Source organism: Carlito syrichta, unplaced genomic scaffold, assembly GCF_000164805.1.
Source record: "Carlito syrichta isolate Samal-C Ts95f unplaced genomic scaffold, Tarsius_syrichta-2.0.1 Scaffold72250, whole genome shotgun sequence".
Lineage (NCBI taxonomy): Eukaryota > Metazoa > Chordata > Mammalia > Primates > Tarsiidae > Carlito > Carlito syrichta.
In genome coordinates, this window is record NW_007016346.1 from 489,925 (window position 1) to 508,382 (window position 18,458).

The 18,458-nt window shown below is 42.0% G+C and overlaps 2 protein-coding genes across 3 annotated transcripts in view; one reads left to right on the forward strand and one right to left on the reverse strand.

Annotated features, from left to right (window-relative positions):
- DOCK1 (dedicator of cytokinesis 1) overlaps window positions 1-18,458 on the reverse strand; it is a 362,706-nt gene that overhangs the window by 304,205 nt on the left and 40,043 nt on the right. The window lies entirely within an intron of this gene.
- Window positions 1-18,458, forward strand: part of FAM196A (family with sequence similarity 196 member A) — a 38,944-nt gene that overhangs the window by 8,449 nt on the left and 12,037 nt on the right. The window contains exon 2 of one of the 2 annotated variants that reach the window (XM_008052879.1): window positions 14,148-14,219. The exons of the other annotated variant lie outside the window; for it this stretch is intronic. Coding sequence (XP_008051070.1) covers window positions 14,148-14,219 — 72 coding nt within the window. The remainder of the gene's footprint in view (window positions 1-14,147; window positions 14,220-18,458) is intronic. 2 annotated transcript variants of the gene reach the window in all.

Genomic DNA, 18,458 nt, shown 5'->3' on the forward strand with positions numbered 1-18,458 from the left:
TTCTGTAATTCCGGCTACTCGGAAGGCTGAGACGGAAGGATCGCCGGAGCCCAGCAGGTCGAGGCTGCGGTGGCCGGGAGCGGCCACTGCACTTCAGTCTGGGCGACAGAGTGAGACTCCAACTCAAAAAAAAGGACAGGACTGGTTTATTTAGTGTCATGGGCAAAGGAGTTGATTTGGAGTCAAGAGACCCAGGTTTCATTCTAGTTCATTCCAGCCCAGCTTCTCTGAGCTATGTTTTCCCATATGAAAGGAAGAGGGTCCAAATGATAAGCACAACTCTGCAGGCTCCTTCTGCTTTAAGAACACATTCTATAGAGATGTCTGAGACCGTCTCATTTTCAACTACTGTCTTTCGATTCTCACCAAAGTTGAGAGCCAAAAACCCTCTCTGCAGATCTCCGTCAAGAAACGTATACAAGCGTCCTACTGTTCTGTTTCCCTCTTAACACTCCATCAATTCCTTCTCTCTCCCACTGCTACACAAACTGGAGTTGGCCTTTGTCCCTCAAGGTTACAATCCTTTGAATCATTTTAAGGGAGATTATTTTCTTTTCCTGTTGCAACTAATGGCTCTTATATGTTTGTGATAGAATATTCAAGTCCTAAACTTCAAGTATGAGTTATCATTTTTGTGATTTAGGAACGGAAGCACACACACCATATTCTTTCTGGCATGTTCTTCATTTAATGCACAGGGTCATGGTGAGCCCTTTCTGTAGCTTGTATTTATATAACCTTGTAAACACTATTTTTAAGTCTTAAAAAATAATAAGTCTTTCCATCTCTAATAGGAAAAATAAAGCAAAATATATTCGTAAGAATACAAAACGCATTTCAGATTCTTGCTTTGGGCTTCATGTAGGTATCACACATACTTGAAAATGTAATTTAAATAATCTTCCTGTGCAGAATGCCAAAATAGATTTCAAATACCTCCCCAGCCTTTTAAGTTGGTAGGTGAATAAAAGCCTCACCACCGAGCCACTAGGCAATTCAGGCAGCCCATTTGCAGATAAAATGAGCAATTCAAGGCATGGCATGAACGTTTATGGAATTTATGGATTTGTGTCCCAGAATTCGGATTTAAAGAAAAAAAGATGAAATGCAAGTTCTAGTTTTCAAACACTTGAAGAAACCCCATGCAATTTCTGCTAGGCTATGCAAAAAAAATGGTTTCAGCTCAATTTTCATTGGATCCGTGGGAAAGTTACAGTTAAATAAGTATCTCTAGGCAGAGTACCTATAAAGCTGGCCTATTTGAACACCTACAATATGCTAGTCATTTGGTTATTATCTTATTTAATCCTTAAAATGATGAGTCAAAGTAGTAAGGAGTATGAGGAAGCTAAAGCTTAGACATGTTCAGTATCTTCCCCAAGGTCAAAAGGCTGTTGAAATATGTCGTGTTAACGCCAGAATTCACATCCGGGCCCATCAGGCTAGCCACACTCATTCTCTGCCTTCCTTGAAGAGAGAACCTCAAATGTGCCACATAATGAAAAAAAACAGGCATTTTTCTTGCTCCTGGAAGTCTGGGTTCTGTCTTTTACTTGAAGGGGCTACAGAAACTCCTGCCCCTAGAGCTGGTGGGGTTCATTCTGGAGAAGGCATCCTTCCAGTGCCAGCAGAGACAACCATTTGAAGGGGTCCTGGGAATAACGTATATTTTTAAGGATCCACAATCATTAAGAGGAATCCCTTCTAGGACATGATTTCAGAAAAATCAAAGCCATTAGTCTTGAAGGCCAGGGACCTGAGATCCAGGGCACACCATCTATCCATGTGCAATCTGCTTGGGAAGCCAACTTATCAGGAATTGGTAACACAAGTGGCCCAATAAGGACCTCCAAATGCCTGTCCAGTTCTTTCTTTCTCAAGTTGATGTCCAAATATCATATAAAGAACAAATTAAAGTTTTCAATGCAATAGAAAAATAAATTTTAAAGTCCAATCTGGAAAAAAAAATTATGAAAATTGAGATCCAGAAAGATAGTATCTAAAAATGGGCATACTTTGATCTAAAATGTAGTAAAAAAAAATGTCTATCAGTATTTCATTGTTTACAGTACTAGGCTATATCCCCCTAGATAAGTCTCATAATTGGACATCAAGAATTTTATAAATGATCACACCAAAATTTAAAGATTTTAATCTTCAGCAACAAGACCTTAGACGCATTTGCGTTAAGAACAAATGAAAGGTCTGGCTTTTGAAACAAAATACAAAAGCTTCAAGAAGAGTAAGTTCTCATTAAAAACTGTTAACTAAGCTGATCTGAAAAAAAAAACATCAAAAGAAATTATAAATAAAAGATAAAAGCCTCTATGAATATTTACCATCAGAACCACAGGCAAATACATAACACTAAGGCTTTCAAACTCAAACCTCTGTAACGTATACTTCACGTGACATCACAAAAGTTGCAGAAATATGTCAGCCAGGCAGAAAAGTCTGTTTTCAGACAGTGTACTTGCATTCTTATTTTCATTCCAGTTTGGTAGCCAGTGCCACCCAAATTCATTTTCATTAATTTTCAATAAATTATAGCTTAAGCTCTATCTCTCCTCCAGGAAAACAAGTTAATCAACTCAAGCCTCAGCTGGAAAAAGTTGTTTTCCTTATTAATAGCTACTCCTGGTGCCTTCTGGGGCAAATGACTTGTTTCATTATTGTCACCATTTGGCAACTTAGTATTTTCCTGATGGCATGAAGAGATAAAGGAAAATGTTAGCCCTGCTTATAATATAACCAGACAATCCACATGCAAAGTAATTATCTTTCCCAATCTTTGCATATTATGATTTTATATTATGAAAATACCATCATAGGACACAAAAGGGGGGGAAAGTCTTGCCTTAATAATAGTGTCCATCTCTGTATTTGTCCCTGTCCAAATATGCATGTATTGCTGACAGTAATAATGTCTACATCGTCATAACAATACCTTCCATATTCTTCATGTATGCCGTGTATGACTCTGTGGGAAAAAAACCAAGCAAGGAGATGAGACAAGGCCGTAGGAAGAGACAAAGAAAATAAGGGAGCAGAACTAAAGGGGAGATAGAGAGCTGAGGACCAAAGTGTGGGAGACCAGATGACTCCTGCCTTCTCCCTGGGGATAAGATGCCACATGTGTTGGAATCGCTGCACCGGCTGCAGTGCACTTCAATTAGCCACCATCACTGCTTCCCTTTAATTCTTGGTAATGAAAGCAAGCATTATAAGCTTCCCTAATAGCCAGAGCCTCCCCAGAATGATAGTGTCACCACATTCCAGGAGCTGCGAGGCCAATAAAAGTTAATTTGTCAACACTGTCTAATGGAAGCAACTGAGTTCATTAAGGGTGCTTCTCCCTGGAATGCATTCACCAGGACGGCTCCAGGGTGACAGAGATGACTTTCCCGGGACAGAAGTAGAGCTGGTTTAGGCGCAAGACTAAGCCATTCATTTTCATAACTGGGTATAGGAAGCAGAAGATGACTGGCCGTTTTTCCACTCATTAGGGGAAATTTAAAATGGAATAATGTGAATACTACTTAGACAGATGTTTCCTGCTCAGCTGCAAACATCACCAAATTGATGGTCCTGTTTTCGTTTTCAGAAGCGAAAGGCATGTTATCGTTAATCCAAAAGGATACTCGTGCAGATTCTTCATTTGGTCACCCATTCATTCAGCCATTTTTTCAAAAAATATGTCTTGGTCATCCACTCTACTTCAGGCCCCTATCAGGAAACAGACAAAACCTCTGTCCTCCTTGAGGTATATTCTAGTGGAGGGAGACAGAAGACAGCAAGACAGAAGACGGTTTATGGAGTGTTCCACAGTGATAAGTGTTGTGGAGAAGTTTAAAGCAGGGAAGGTGGTAGAAACAGGAAGGGTACTAACTCTCCACCAGGCATGAAAGGGTCAGGCATCCATGATGCATATCCCCAGGCTGGTCTGGGGAAAGCTCCCAGCTCTGTGCGAGGACTGGGAAGATTGAACTAAGACATGTTCCCAGCCAGTAAAATGCCCGGTCCCACAGGAGCAGAAAACCTCGTCAGATCATCAAAATCCACCGTGGAATAGTCTGTAAGAGAGTCAGTAATGAGGAACTAGGAATTTGCCAGAGGATATAAGAGGGAACAGAGAAGCCCAAGATGTTGGCTTGCATGAACATTATAAACAGTCCCACGGCAGTAGTGCTACTTTTGAAAGTTATGTAACTCTACTTCCTTAACCTATAAGCAGTTCCTTCATCTGAGAAAAATAGGACTTCTGGGTTCTAAGTGTCTTGAGGGCCGTGAAACACTTGGTTTTCTGTGTCCGTGTTTCATTCATTCAAGCAACACCTAGACCGTGCAGATGTTCAGCAGAAATTTAATGAATGATAGACAAGCTTGGTGGAAACCAGTTCTGTTGTTTGACTACTCTGTGGCAAAGTCCTTTGAAGTCTATGATTAGAAGGTTAAGCGGAAGTGTCTTGGATTACTGAAAATTATCCTGCCATGTTAAAGAAGATCACATGGGGTTTGCATGCAGAGCTGATCCTTTATGGGTTAACATCCCAATTCCTGCAGCCTGGCCATGATAGTCCCAGCTACTCAGGAGGCTGAGGCAGAAGGATCATCTGAGCCCAATAGCTTGAGGCCATGGCAAGCCATGATCATGCCACTGCACTCCAGCCTGGGCAACAGAGTGAGACTTTTGACTTCAAAAAACAAATAACTCAATTCCTAGCTCTAGGGAAATGGATGTGTGTGATTTTGAGAACTTTGCCCTACAGTGGGAAAAAAAAAGGAAGGTTAAGACAAATGGAGCAAAGAAAGAACAACCTCAACTTATAAATGAGTGTGTTTCAAATATTATTTCTAAGTAATCTGTGTTGAGGTTCCTGGCCTAGTCCTCGAAACTCAGCCCCAGAATGCTATCAAACCTAACCATCATATGTCCTGAGAAGGACTTCCAAGTTGTCACATAGGAATCCAAAAATAGATCTCTTACTGTTATCAACCAAAGCAGACCTCTGTTTGATATAAGAAATGTTTGAAACATACACATTCAAATTTGGGAGGTTACAGGAGTGTCTATGAAAAAAAAATATTCGGCTGGGCTCGGTGGCTCAGCCTGTAATCCCAGCGCTTTAGGAGGCCAAGGTGAGTGGATTACCTGAGCCCATGGCTTCGAGACCTGCCTGGGCAGCTTGGGAAGACTTCATCTCTACAATAAATCAAAAATTAGCTGGGCATGGTAGCACATGCCTGTAGTTCCAGCTACTTGGAAGGTTGAGGCAGAAGGATCGCCGGAGCCCAGCAGGTCAAGGCTGCAGTGGCCGGGAGTGTGCCACTGCACTCCTTCAGTCTGGGCGACGGAGTGAGACTCCAACTCCCAAAAAAAAAAGAAAGAAAAAGAAGCATTTTACCTCAATGTAAACTTTTCCTCTAAAAGATGTCCTAGATGAATAGAGGATACTAATAGTTAAGGGGACTGGCCTTACCACCTGACCTTACAGAATAAAGAAACTAGTGGTGCAATATCAAATAATCACATTAACACTCTGAAAACATCCAATTCCATGATTACATGAAAGTAACTAGCACAAAGGTGCCATCTGAAAGCTACTGGGCAGGAAACATGGGAGTGAGTTTTCCAGAGTTTTATTTAACGCTCAGGAAAAAGTTAGTAATCTCACTGGAACAGAGATCAAACCAATCCTCGAGCTGAGACAAAACTTTTTGATTTATTTTATTTTTCACTTGCTCATTCATCCATCATTCACTGCACCTATAAAGCTTTATTGCCATCTCTTCTGTGACTAGCATGGCAGACATTTGCTGGGCAAACAAAGAAAGATAAGAAGCACATCGTGACAATGCGGAACCAGAGGTGTTCTGGCAAAGGAGATCAGGTAGAGAAAAGCACTTGAGAGCCAGCAAATGGGTACAGGTTGGGTTGCTCCTGCAGAGTACTCGAAAGGTGGCAGCCGGCATCAACATTCACCCTACTTAGGCACCCCCAAGGCAGGGGAGAACAGGGGTGCCTCAAACCGCTTGGCCAACATTGAGGGTCACCATGAATTTGTGTTCTGCAACTCACAACCTCTGTTTTTACCACTAACAACTTACTGCGCTTGGAGATCTTAGGCCAGCAAGGATCTCAGAACTACCCTGCCTAACTTAACAAGTCAGGCGCTGGAACAGATGGCTCCTGTCAGCTAAGGAAAAGGGAACTGGTCAAGCCATTACTAATGGAAGCCAGTACTTCCTCTGATTAATCAGTGGGTGATCTCGGAGTTGGTTAAGGAAGAATTGACTTCATTCTGCATTCATTTCTGCAACTTAAAAATGGATGTTGCCCCAGTCCTGGCATGTAATAGCTCAAATGCTTAAAACAGATGTAGTTGAGTTTCTATGGATATATAGGGAAAGTCTAAATTCACTTTAGCTACTGAACAGCTGACATCTGAAATAAGTACACTTCCAGGGCATAATTTGGCAAATTCCTAGTAAGGATTAGACTCACGAAGAAGCCAACTCTACTGCTCTCAAATATAGGAGGGAATCGCTGAAAACAGCTGACTCCGACTACTTTTTCTAATTTAATTTCTCCCAACAATAGTAGTGGTATCATTTTATGTCTCTAATTAGTGTCACTTTGAGACCATTAAGGGAAAAAGCCCTTGAAGATGCTGACATACATGATGGCTTAGCTGTCAAGAAGGGACAGCAGGAGCCCAAACCTGGGCAGGAATGCAAAAGAAAAGAAAATGATTTGGGTGCCCATTGAGAAAGCCTAAAGAACAAGAAAGAGCAAAATCAAGAGAATAACATAACAGCAACAACAAAAACTATCATTAGGAGCAGAGATCATGCCTTTTTTCATTTTTGTAGCAAGCACCACCTCTAGCTGGGGTCCATGCACAGTAGGACACAGCCTTTGGGTTAATTTAATGTGACAATTCCAGGATGCTTCGTAACAAGTGTTTTGCAGACCCCACTTAGAAGGTCCTGCCTGGAATTCAGCCTTTTTCAAAATGGTGTCACTGACAGGCTAGAAACTCTGAACTTGCTGAAAATTGACAAGCACCAAATTAGAAACTAGGTCACTTGCCTTCCCCTGTACTGTGGGCTGAAGCAGACCTTCAGGGTGCGGGGTCCACAGCACCCTGCATGCTCACACATTCGTGATGCTGAGAGGAAATTGCTTTCTGAATTCTGCAGTCAGACGGAACATATCCTGATGCCCATTCACCGTCATCCAGGAATGTGAGAAGAGGGGTTTCCATTGAGAATTTGACATCTTAGGGAGAAAATAGTGCAGTAGGGCCATGACAGTGCAAATAGCACATTAAAGTCAATCCAATAATCCAGTACTAGGACTGTTATTACTGTTAGATACCGTAAAATTAATAATTTCCACTTGCCAACCATTCTTCTCTGAGATGCTCGCTCTGGCTTCACTTCTGATCACAGCACACTGAAAGATGGTGTGCGGTGTGTGTGTGTGTGTGTGTGTGTGTGTGTGTGTGTGTGTGTTTTCTTTCCTGACCTTTTAACCAAACAATTAATGTTTTGTTTTGTTTGACTCAGAGTTGTTAGTCCTGTCTCTCAGGACCCTTTCAAGGTCTTGGAGACACTAAGCAGCTTGGATATGTGGCCAGGAAGAAAGCATTCAGTGACCTTTCTGTGACATTTCTCGACACTCTTTCATATCACCTAGAGGTCTGCTGACTTAGATCTCCCTGTGATGCCCTCATGAAAAAGCAGCTGCTATCTGTCCCTCCAGTGCCCTGCCTCCCAGGACATGGTGGTGGTGGTGTGGCTCTCAGGCTGAAGTTGGCAGCCATCCTTCCTGCTTGATCATTCCTATGGCTCTGTCCTAAAATCTGCGGCAACAGCTCTGCCATGCACCTGCCCTTCTTTATTTTTGTTTCTTCATTAATTTGTGCTTCCAGTTTTCTTTTTGGCTTGTGGTCTGTAAAAGGAATAGCTGAAGAGTTGCACACCCCAAAATGTCCTCATTTAAAAAATAAATCTACAAAGTCTATATCTTTACACATATGTGTATATTTGATGTAAACTCCAAGTAGGTTACATACTTGTAAGTATACAAGTGTTATGTATTTGTATGCAGGAATTGTCAATAATGACAACTGAATACTTTGAGCAGATTTTTGTCAAGGCACAAGGTAGCTTGAGAAACTGGGGAACTAACTGCATGCTGAGTCAACTTGAGAAGTCTAGGCCACTACGGAGTGGCAGCCTTGAGGTTTTCTTTGAATGAGGGTGTCCTGACAAGAGTTCCATGCTGGGCTCGATAAACCACTCGTTTTACTTTCTTTAAAGTATAGCAAAGTCTTGTAAAGAAACTTCGTTAGGTTCTCTAAGAAATAGAAGTGAAAATGACTCAAAAAACTGGACCCCGCCAAAACTATGTTGTAAAATTAGCTTGTCCAAATCTTGTCTATTTGTAAAAGAGCATCAACTCCTTCCCCTTCATGCACTTTCACAAAATCCACATTCTTAGCATCCCCATTAATTTTAAATAACTCATGTTCAGTCTCCTTTAACTCGCAAGAATGCTCACCCTGACCAAGAAGTGCTCAAAGAGCATCAAGCCAAGAGAGGTTCAGCGTCCCTGAAAGGGTTCCTTGGAGGGTTAACAGAACAAAAACAAAAAACAGCAAAAGGCAGCACCTTGGACCCTAGGCACTGTCCTTGATGCTGGATGCTATGTTTTTCAAGTAATATATGAGGCCACCCCCCAAAAAACAAATGGTACTTATAAAAAATTGTGTGTTTATTCTAACATGGTTAAACTTCAATTACCTTCAAAGTGCTTCAAAGGAAGAGTCAAGATGCTTTTTTCACTGCTCAAAACAGTTTTTGAACTCATCAGTTTTGAGGTCTTTTAGTACTTCTGTTTTTTTGTTTCACCTTTTGCACATCAGCAAAACATTTCCCTCTGGGGACTTCTTCCATCGGGAGAACAAAAAAAAAGTCAATCGAGGCCAGATCGGGTCAACATAGAGGGTAGGGCACGGGGGCTTATGTTGTTTTGGTCAAAAACTGCTGAACACTCTGGTGTAGGAAGGTGCATGCATAAACCACCCATCATGAAATGGGCAAACACGTTGAAAAGATCTCCAAAAAAAAACCAATTTCACTGCAGAATGCAGCTTGTCACAACACTAGCTGATACACTGAAGCCACTTCAGTGGGTTCCTAGACCACTTATGTAGCAGGGGGAGCCTGAACTAAAAGGGGACCTTATCCTCCAAAAGATAACTCCAGTTTTCTGAGGAGTTTCCCGCTCGAACATGTTAGAAAGATAATACTGACAACTGACTGCCATGAGATAGTAAGTAGTGAGTGCTACCAAATACATATTTACAATAAACATGCTTATCATTAGGGTCCAAAGGGGTTATTACTGGGAGAAAAATGAGAACCAGAATTTTCACAATTTATATTTTTTGGCTTTTGGCACTTTGCTGCAATTGCTTAATTGGATTTGTGTGTTATTTTGGACTTCAATATGAAAATACAAAAGAGGACCATATAATTTGGCTAAATTAATATTCATCAAACACCCAGAAGATAAGGTATTGTATCAGGCACGGTGTTACAAACCTATGTGAGTTACAGGCTCCTCAAAATGAAAGGGAAGAGAGTTTTACAAAGGTGGCAATTAATCTGCAAGACAGAAAATTTATAATTTTTTATCAGAATGTTCTTTCTCTGCAGCTTCGATATCAATAACCTAAGCTCTCTCTTCTCTAAACTTCTAATCCACAGAAGATCTCTCACCCTATTGTCCTTGGAGAAGAATCTGCTCTAGCAGTCTAAAGTTTTCATATTTTTCTTCTTCATGGCAATGCCAATATGGAATGATAGTCATTGCAAATATTGGTTTTATGACATGTTTCCAAGTTGTAAAGGGAAAAATAGGGAAATTCCATAACAGCACTTGGTGTTCCCTGTCCTGTAGAAAGAACTTTATCTGTTTTGTCTCTATTTGGAGAACATATTCATTCAGATGCTGCAACCCACTTATTAATGTGATCATAAAATTATCAATGAAGCCAAACCCTACAACCTGGAAGCTTCAAGGACAATTAGATAGGTTATCAGAGCAGTAAGCACAATGGATTACGTAGTTTTAAGCCCTCTACTGAGAACACCCTTGTGCTTAATAAAATTTTAGCAGACATACCCTGATTGACATTAGCTGCTGGCAGCCACCTGTGAATTAACCACATGACACAGGTCAACACTTTAAATTTCATCCACAAATTAATCTCTCACTGACTCTCATGGACTTCAAGCATTTGATTCCTTTAAATAAAAGAGCCTCAAGAAAGCCTTAGAAACATACTGAAGGATCTTTCCAAGATAGGATGATGATAATGAAAGATCCTGAAAATACTCCCAGGCGTGGTAGAAATATGATGGACCCTCTATCACAGAAACAAAGAACAGAGTACCACATGTTCTCACTCATAAGTGGACCCCGAACAACTACCATCATACTTTAAGAAAGGGATTGGCAGTAGCAGGATACAACCCGGGCAGGGGTGCCAGAGGGGACACAACATCAATAAGGGTACCTGATCTCAAACCAGGTGAAGTGGGAACCAAAGGGAGGCTCAAACTTTACCTGCATGAGTCCACTTGTATACCTGAGTCCTGAATTGTACCCCACATCTCTAAAATAAAAAATAAATAAGATGGACCACCAACTTTTTCTTTTCAGTTGGCCGAAAAAACAGTGTCCATAGATCCGTCTCTATACAAAGAAGACAGGACAACTGCTTTGCTTCTTCCCATAGACATCCATCAACCCGTGCCATTTTCTCAGGCACAGGTGAATTGGGTTAGGTTGTGAATAAATGAAGAGTAAGGAAACTGAATGAAAGTGATCTTACAGGAGAGGATTGAGAGTAAAAGTCAAGAGGAAGTGTTTCCATGTCATTCTTTCAACTGCCTCGAAGAAAAACTCTATTAGTGGCTTCCTGTTCCATTGAAAATAATGACCAAAGGGCTTCCCATTTCATAGGACCTGTCCTCATCTCTCTCCACTCTCACTTGTTGAGTCTATTCTAGCCACTCTGGCTTTTTGTGTTTTTTTTTTTCCTTTTCCTACCTTGCAAACGCATGAACACCATTCCCACTGCAGGATGTTAATACGTGGTGGTTCTGCTTGCAACACTCAACTGTGGATCATCAGATGAATGACTGCTTTTTTATTATTATTCAGGTCTCATTTCAAATGTCACCTCCTTAGAGTTCAAGGTGAATCATCCCTTCACAACACCTTCTTACAACTCAGCAGTACCAGAAATCATCTAACCATTTGTTCATTCATGCATCTGTATGTTGCTCACCAGCTCGGCTCACTTTACTGTAGGCTTCGTGAGGACAGACTCTGTCTTACTTGCTCATGTCTCCTCTGTAGCCAGAAAAATGCATGACACTGAGTAGGTATTTAATAACTATTTACTGACTGACTTACAGCAGGGGAAAATGTGTGCTTTCTATAAAATCATTAGAACACAGTCTTTTCGGCAGGAACTTTAAAAGGCAATTTCTTACTAAAGAACTCCAAGGTCCTAGAAGACAGAATGCTTGCGTATTTCAGGTGCCTGAAGCCTTTGTCCTGTCATTGCCAGGTTTGTTGACTATCCCAAGCTGCCAATTACACATAGTGCAGAACACTGGTCCCAAGATACAAGCAAGGTAACAGGGAGTATCAGAAGCCTGGGGTCTAAGAATAATGAGATCCTGACCCTGAAGCGAATGTATTCTCCTCTGTAAAGTGAGGCTAGTATAATTAATTGGAAGGCTGAAGGCTTAAGTGCAAGTGAGATAGGGGGAAACTCTAAGATACTGGGCAAGAAAGATGTGCTGATGTTGATGAGGCCTCAGAGAGATCTGTCCCAAGTTCCAGTGCAGGAAGATTCTGTAGGCTTGGAATTCACTTTCCGAGGCCAGAAAGAGTGCCTTCAGATAATGGTCAAGAAATATCCCAGGTTTTGCCTGCTTTGGGAACTTAAAATTTGGATATGACTAGCACACACAGAAAACTCTTACATACCCTTCTCCTGAACACTGGCTGGACCCGCAAGTTGGCGACCCAACCGTTCAACAGCTGTACGAGTCGGTCAGCACAGAACATGTCATTGCTAGGATATGGGCTCGAGGAATGTACACAGTTCTCTGCACAAAACAACCTTGATCAGAAATGAGCTTAGGGCCAGACCCCGGTGGAATAAGCTGATAAAGAAAGGTATTAAGTCTGTACAGGACATGAGAGAAGGGAGAAGGTTGATGTCATGACATGGAGGAATCCTGGCATGGAGTGGACAAATCTGGAGCCAGGTGAAGATTTGGAAGGAATGCACTCTTGGGGCTTGGGTCAAAAGGAAAGAGCCAAGGAGGGAAAAGTACAGGGTGTGGTGAGGAACGAATAAGGGAAGGGGTGAGGCATAGGCTGTTCATCGTCCTCTCTCCTGACAAAGCCAAAGGGAGAATGGGAAGACCAGATGTGGGTATCCAAGACGCCCAATATGACAATGACTAAATGGCAAACACAACCATACAGATTCCAATTCTGGTTCAGATATAACAAACCACAGAAAATGCCTGGCAGCATTTTGAGGCAGAATAGGGTCACTTGATCAACAAGCTGTATAGAACTCAAAGGTCGTGTCCAAGTTAATCAAGCCCACTGAGATAATCTTTGCATTGCGTAGACAATCCTTTTGTCAAATGTTTACGTAACACAAAACATAATGAGGAAAACAAAAAGTTATTTTCAATTTAAAATCCATGATGCATACAAGAGAAGTTTACATAACGAAGGTGATAAAAAATATTGACTAGCAATGTTGACAGAAGACCTTCTGTGCACGCTATTACTCTGCTGAGTGTCTCTGTCCATGTAAATCTGCCTCCAAAGTATTTATAAGCCAATTCAGATGGAAGCTTTCCTCTTGCCACAAATTTAACACATTCTGGTTACCATGTTTGTTCCCGGGTACAACATAGCATTAACAAAAAAAAAAACACCACACCTGCACGTTAAAAATATCAGAGAGGAAAAGCCAGCTGAAGTAATCAGTAGTTTGTAAAAGCACAAAGCACCCCCATACTAGTTCCATGGTTGACTGGGCCAAGAGATATCCAAGGCAACTCTGGCCTGATCAACAAAATCCTTATAATGAAACCTTTAAGATTATACAAACTTCAACGGTATATTACAAAAACATTCTAAGGTAATTTTCTTTTTCTTACTAGGAGGAGAGTCAGGAACCTCCCTCCCTACCCACAGTCACCAAAGGTTAAACCTGCCTGGCCTCATAGGGCTTACAGAACTCATGAGAAAATATAACGAGAGACAGTAAGCCATAAGGTACAATGATGGCAGTAAGATATTCCACCACAAAGGTCAGCAAGTTATTTTCTCTAGAGAGCCAGAGTGTGAATATTTTGGGATGTGCAGATCAAAGACAAAAATCAAGGCTACTCTATATGTATATTACTATAAAAAGCGTTCACGGTGTTTATTGTCAAAATTTAAAACTTTATTAACGGACATTGAAATTTAAATTTGAGATGATTTCCATATGTCACAAATGTTATTTTTCTTCAGTTTTTTGAAGCACTTGCCAATGTAAAATCCGTGTTTAGTTTGCCGGACTATACAAGGCTGTACGATGGTAGAATTTAGCCAAAGGCTACAGTTTGCCAACCCCTCTTCTAGAGGGACAGGAGGGGACGAAACAAAAACAAGCCATCGAGTCAGCATGAATTTATTTCTGTGGTTGGTTTTTCCTCAAAGTTTCTTTAACACACCATAAATATAAAACTGCCCTGAAGCATCCCAAATTCCCTGTGCTTATAACAAAATCAGATTATTTACCTCATCTGGTAGCTTATGTTCACATCCTAAATTTAATTTAAATATCATCTTAGCTGTAGGTGTTGCAGTGGCTCTGTAGAATAAAGGCAGAGACGGGAGCAAAATGGGAGACACACATTAATCAATTTCCATGACCATGACGAGCCTGGCATTGGGGAAGCATCTGATTTGAGGCGTCTGCTCTGTAAACCAGTGACCCCCCAACCACCACTTGTAATGTTCTCCTGTTCTTATCTTGTAGGCTTTCATATCGGACGGGGCAAGACACAGCTAATTGTGACACATGCAGGAACAGTGCATGTATTATCTATAGGTATGTCAATGTTCTCCTCTTCCCACTTTTTTATTATGAGTGACAAATGATGTTTACCCACGAATGCAAGAGCCATCTGGGGCCATGCTGGGATGATTCCATCAGAAAGTGAGGGACCTCACTGGACCATAATTCTAGGCTATTTACTCCACCCCTGGTGTAGAATCATGGGATGAGGGAGAGCTTGAAGCCATCTATCTTGCAAATGTATCTTAGTGGTTTCAAGAACTGGTCTAAGTTTGATGGCTTGCTCCCCTGGAATCCATAGCCATGAGCCCTGTGCTGTGTGTTCTGGAAAGGCTGTAAAATACAAGCCCTTCAGAGGGTATAGATCAAAGGCTTGAAGCCATACCAGATGTGTAGGCTGCTCACACCAACGGTGCAACTTTATTTCCTAAGAACTCGCAAGGACTGTGGCACTTGTGTGCCTCGGGGCAGAATTCCCTCTCTAGAGTCCCTACAACTGTTCCTTGTGTTTTGTAATTTGAAGTTTGTTTCTGTTACTGACATGAACAAGAATACAGCAGAAACTTTAAACAGGCAAACCCTGTGTTAGGCTTTCACCAGTTATTCAGGATTTTAAGACATGAGAGGTTGCTGGCTTTTTTTTCTTTTTAGAAATGTAATTTTCACAAACGATATAGCAGTGAGAAATGTTATGATTTAGTTCATTTTTAAAAAATTAAGACTGAAGGAAACATTGTCGTGATCTGCCAAATTAGCAAAGTACGATTATGACTGAATAGTCATGTGTCTTAAAATGTGTAAAGGGACCCCATGGCCCTTCCCCCAAAATGCCTTCTAAAAAACTCTTCAATATTACCACCCTCTGAATTAAGAAGACAGACATGGAGACAGCAAAAAAGTTTGAGGAGACACAATCCTGGACCAATTAGGTTTCTCTCCCAAAAGAAAGCATGGACTTGGCCATGTACCTCTCCAATCCAGGCAGAGCATTCCAGACAGGGCCAGGTTCTCTCTCTCTCTCTATTTTTTTTTTGGAGTCAGGGTCCTGCTCTGTCACCCAGGCTGGAGCACAGTGGCACAATCATGGTTCACTGCAGCCTCAACCTCCTGGACTCAGACGATCCTTCCACTTCATCCTCCCAATTGGACTACACACGTGTGTCACTATGCCCAGCTTTTTTATTTTTCTATTTTTTATAGCGATGAGGTCTCACAGGTTGTTCTCGAACTCCTGGACTCAAGCAATCCTCCTGTCTTGGCCTCCCAAAAGTGCTAGGATTACAGGCGTGAGCCACCGCCCCTGGTCAATGGCTCCAGTTCTTTAAAAGCAGAGTTAGGTCACCTGGAGACCTTGTCTGAGAGCAGGCAGAAGAAGCCACAAGGTAGACATGAACAGCAGATGCCACATTAACACATTCCTTATGGCAGAGATTCTCAACCAAGGGGACATTTGGCAATGTCTTCAGTTGTCACAACTGGAGAGATGCTGTTGGTATCTAATAGGTAGCGGTCAGGAGTTTGCTAACATCCTAAGCTACACAGAAAGAGTTATCCAGTCCAGAATGTCAACAGTGCTAAAGTTGAATAGCTTACCCATCTGGAACCATCCCTTACGCTAAGGTCTTGTAAAAAGCATACACAAACTGCTAAGGCCTCCTGGCAGCAGGCAGCAAGCCAGGACTCCTGCAGCAGCCCGACACAGCCCATGCTAAGCCACTGATTGTTCTTTGCTAATGCCAGTGAAGAGGTTAAAGTCAACACCCACGCAAGTCTTTTCTCCAAGGACTCTTCTAAATTACAAACTCAGAGATAGCAACTGATCAGAAAAACGTAGGGAAATTTTTCACTATGTTCATGTTGTGGAAGAGAACTTTGAATCACCGAGAAGGGACACAACTTTGACAAAAATAACCTTTCTCTAACATCAATAAACTAGGAGACGAAGTGAAGATTGCAGATCACCCAGCATATCCTCAGAGTCCAACTTTCCTTACTTTGGGAGCTAAAGCTCATTCTGTCTTTGAATACAACAATGCATGTGTGAGCAAAGACTTCCAGAGGAGGTCAGAGAATGAGTTTGCTTGGGTTAAACCTATTCAATACTCTGTGGGTGATTGAGGAGAGAATTTATTAGGACACTGTCCAATGGAACTGAAATAATTGAAATAAATTTAGCTCTAAATCCAGAACTAACTCATGTAAAAAGTGATATGAAAAGTGACTGAACCTGTCTGTGAAGGACAGGAATTCGTCTTTCCAGGAATTAGTCTCGAGTGGTTACTATTTTGAATCCGCTCAACCAGCATGCTGTATCAATCCCAATACATCAGCCGCTGGCTCACTTTCCAAAAGAACTGGCTCTCCAAGCACCGCAGAAATTTGCCAGAATTGAGGAAGGCTCTCCAGGTAGAGAGATCGAGGTATTGTGACCACTTTTGGTTATCTCGTATGAACTGGGAATATGCATGTGCCCTCACAGAGACCCTTCTCTGGGGTTGCAATTATACAGCCTATTGATTTGGTGGTGTGCATCCTCAGAAACGGAACAAAAATGAGGCCCTCTGCAGCCTCGCAGACCTTATTGTCAGCCCTGCATACCTGTGAGAAGCATCCCGGAAAAGGCAGTATTAGAGGAAAATGGAGTTTTAGGTCTGTCTTTCAGGAAAGTGTTTTCAAATCACTCCCTCCAGGCTGGTCCCAGAATATTCTGTCGAGTAACATTTCAGCTAGACTCCCTTGACTCCCCATTTTCATTGAGAGGGCTTCTATAATCCCATCTGGATACCAAAAGACTGGTCTACTAGAAGGAATGGACAGCTGTACTGGCTCTCTGAAGACTCGGGTCTAGCTGATTCTGCCTTGGTGGCTGAGAGCTGTAACTGCCCTCGGGACCCCCGTTTACCAGTAAGAAAGGGAAGGGTGAGCAAGGAGAATGGAGCTAGATGCTCTCTCAGACTGCAGTCAAGTCCATAATTCAATCTTCAAGCGTCAAAAGCTTCTTTAAGCATAGAAGTTTCTTTGGTAGAGAAAAATATTCAGAACCCCTGTAATTCCTTGAGCAGGAGAAATCACCTGTTCAGGTGACCCTGTAGCAATGCTCATGGGTGGCCACAGCATCTCAGAAGTATAGACCCAAAGTGAGCCAGAGGCTGTTTCCAAATTTCAAAGGCTTTATTGATTAAAGTCCGTTTCTTGTCCTCCCCATGGAGACCTGCAAACAAGTCCTCCTTCATTCCCTGTATATGACTCTACAAGAAAGACAATCCCAGCAGAAGGGGAAAGTGTAGCTCTAAGTCAAAGGTTTGCAATCGATTCAAAGCCAGGCTCTTGGATACAAAGGCCTTCATCCTAGACTTCAGGGACTTTCCCTTTCTCCATTCTCCCAATTAGATGCCTGGAGCACCTTGGGATTGAATAGGTGCAAAGAGTTTCAAAATAAAGAAATCTTACAATGCCACAGTGACTGTGGTTGTTCCAGAAGCTTGAGAACAGGTGGGGCCATCACAGCAGCCAGTGTCCACATGTTGCAATTTGTCATTCCCTGCTTTCTGGAAGGTGGAAAACCCTGGAGGGCAATGACTTTGACCCTGCTGTCTTGCATGTAAATACTCCTTTTCACTGGAACCCAATTACCCTCTCAGAGCTGCATAGCTATCTATGTGTTTCCAGGATCGCTTGGCCCAAGGAAATGAAAAGGGTACCTTGCTCAAGACCTGGGTGGCTGTCTGGGGCTTTATCAACACCGTCCTGTAATAAATGTGTACCTCTGCCATGGGTGGCTGTACATATTTCTCTGTAAAAAAATAATTCTGTCATGGAAATATACAGGACTTGGAAAAAACATCAGAAGGACAAAAGGTCTTGAAGCAATTTCAGGGAAAAGGGCTGCCAGTACTACAAGAGAAAGGTTAGAAACATCAGCCTATCAGCCTGCTGTGCAGATACCAGGCGCCCCAGGGGGTTAGGGGATAGGGCTGAGTTTCTACCTTCCCTCTTGGGCAGGGTGCCCATTCAGTCACCAAGTCCTGTAGGATGGCACTAAGGGATCAAGAAGATCTCTTCCAGATGTGAACTCCCAGGAGCTAGTTTTTACGATTACAAAGGGAATGGATTTATGAGCTCCAACAAAGAATATGTGTGGAGGTGGATGGTCACAAGGTATTTTTCAACCAAAAAGCACCCACTCACTTACTGGCAAATCGATTTACGTAGAGCCAAACCACACTTGCTCAGAGAACTGACGGTCCTGTTCCTGGAACACTGAAACCCAAA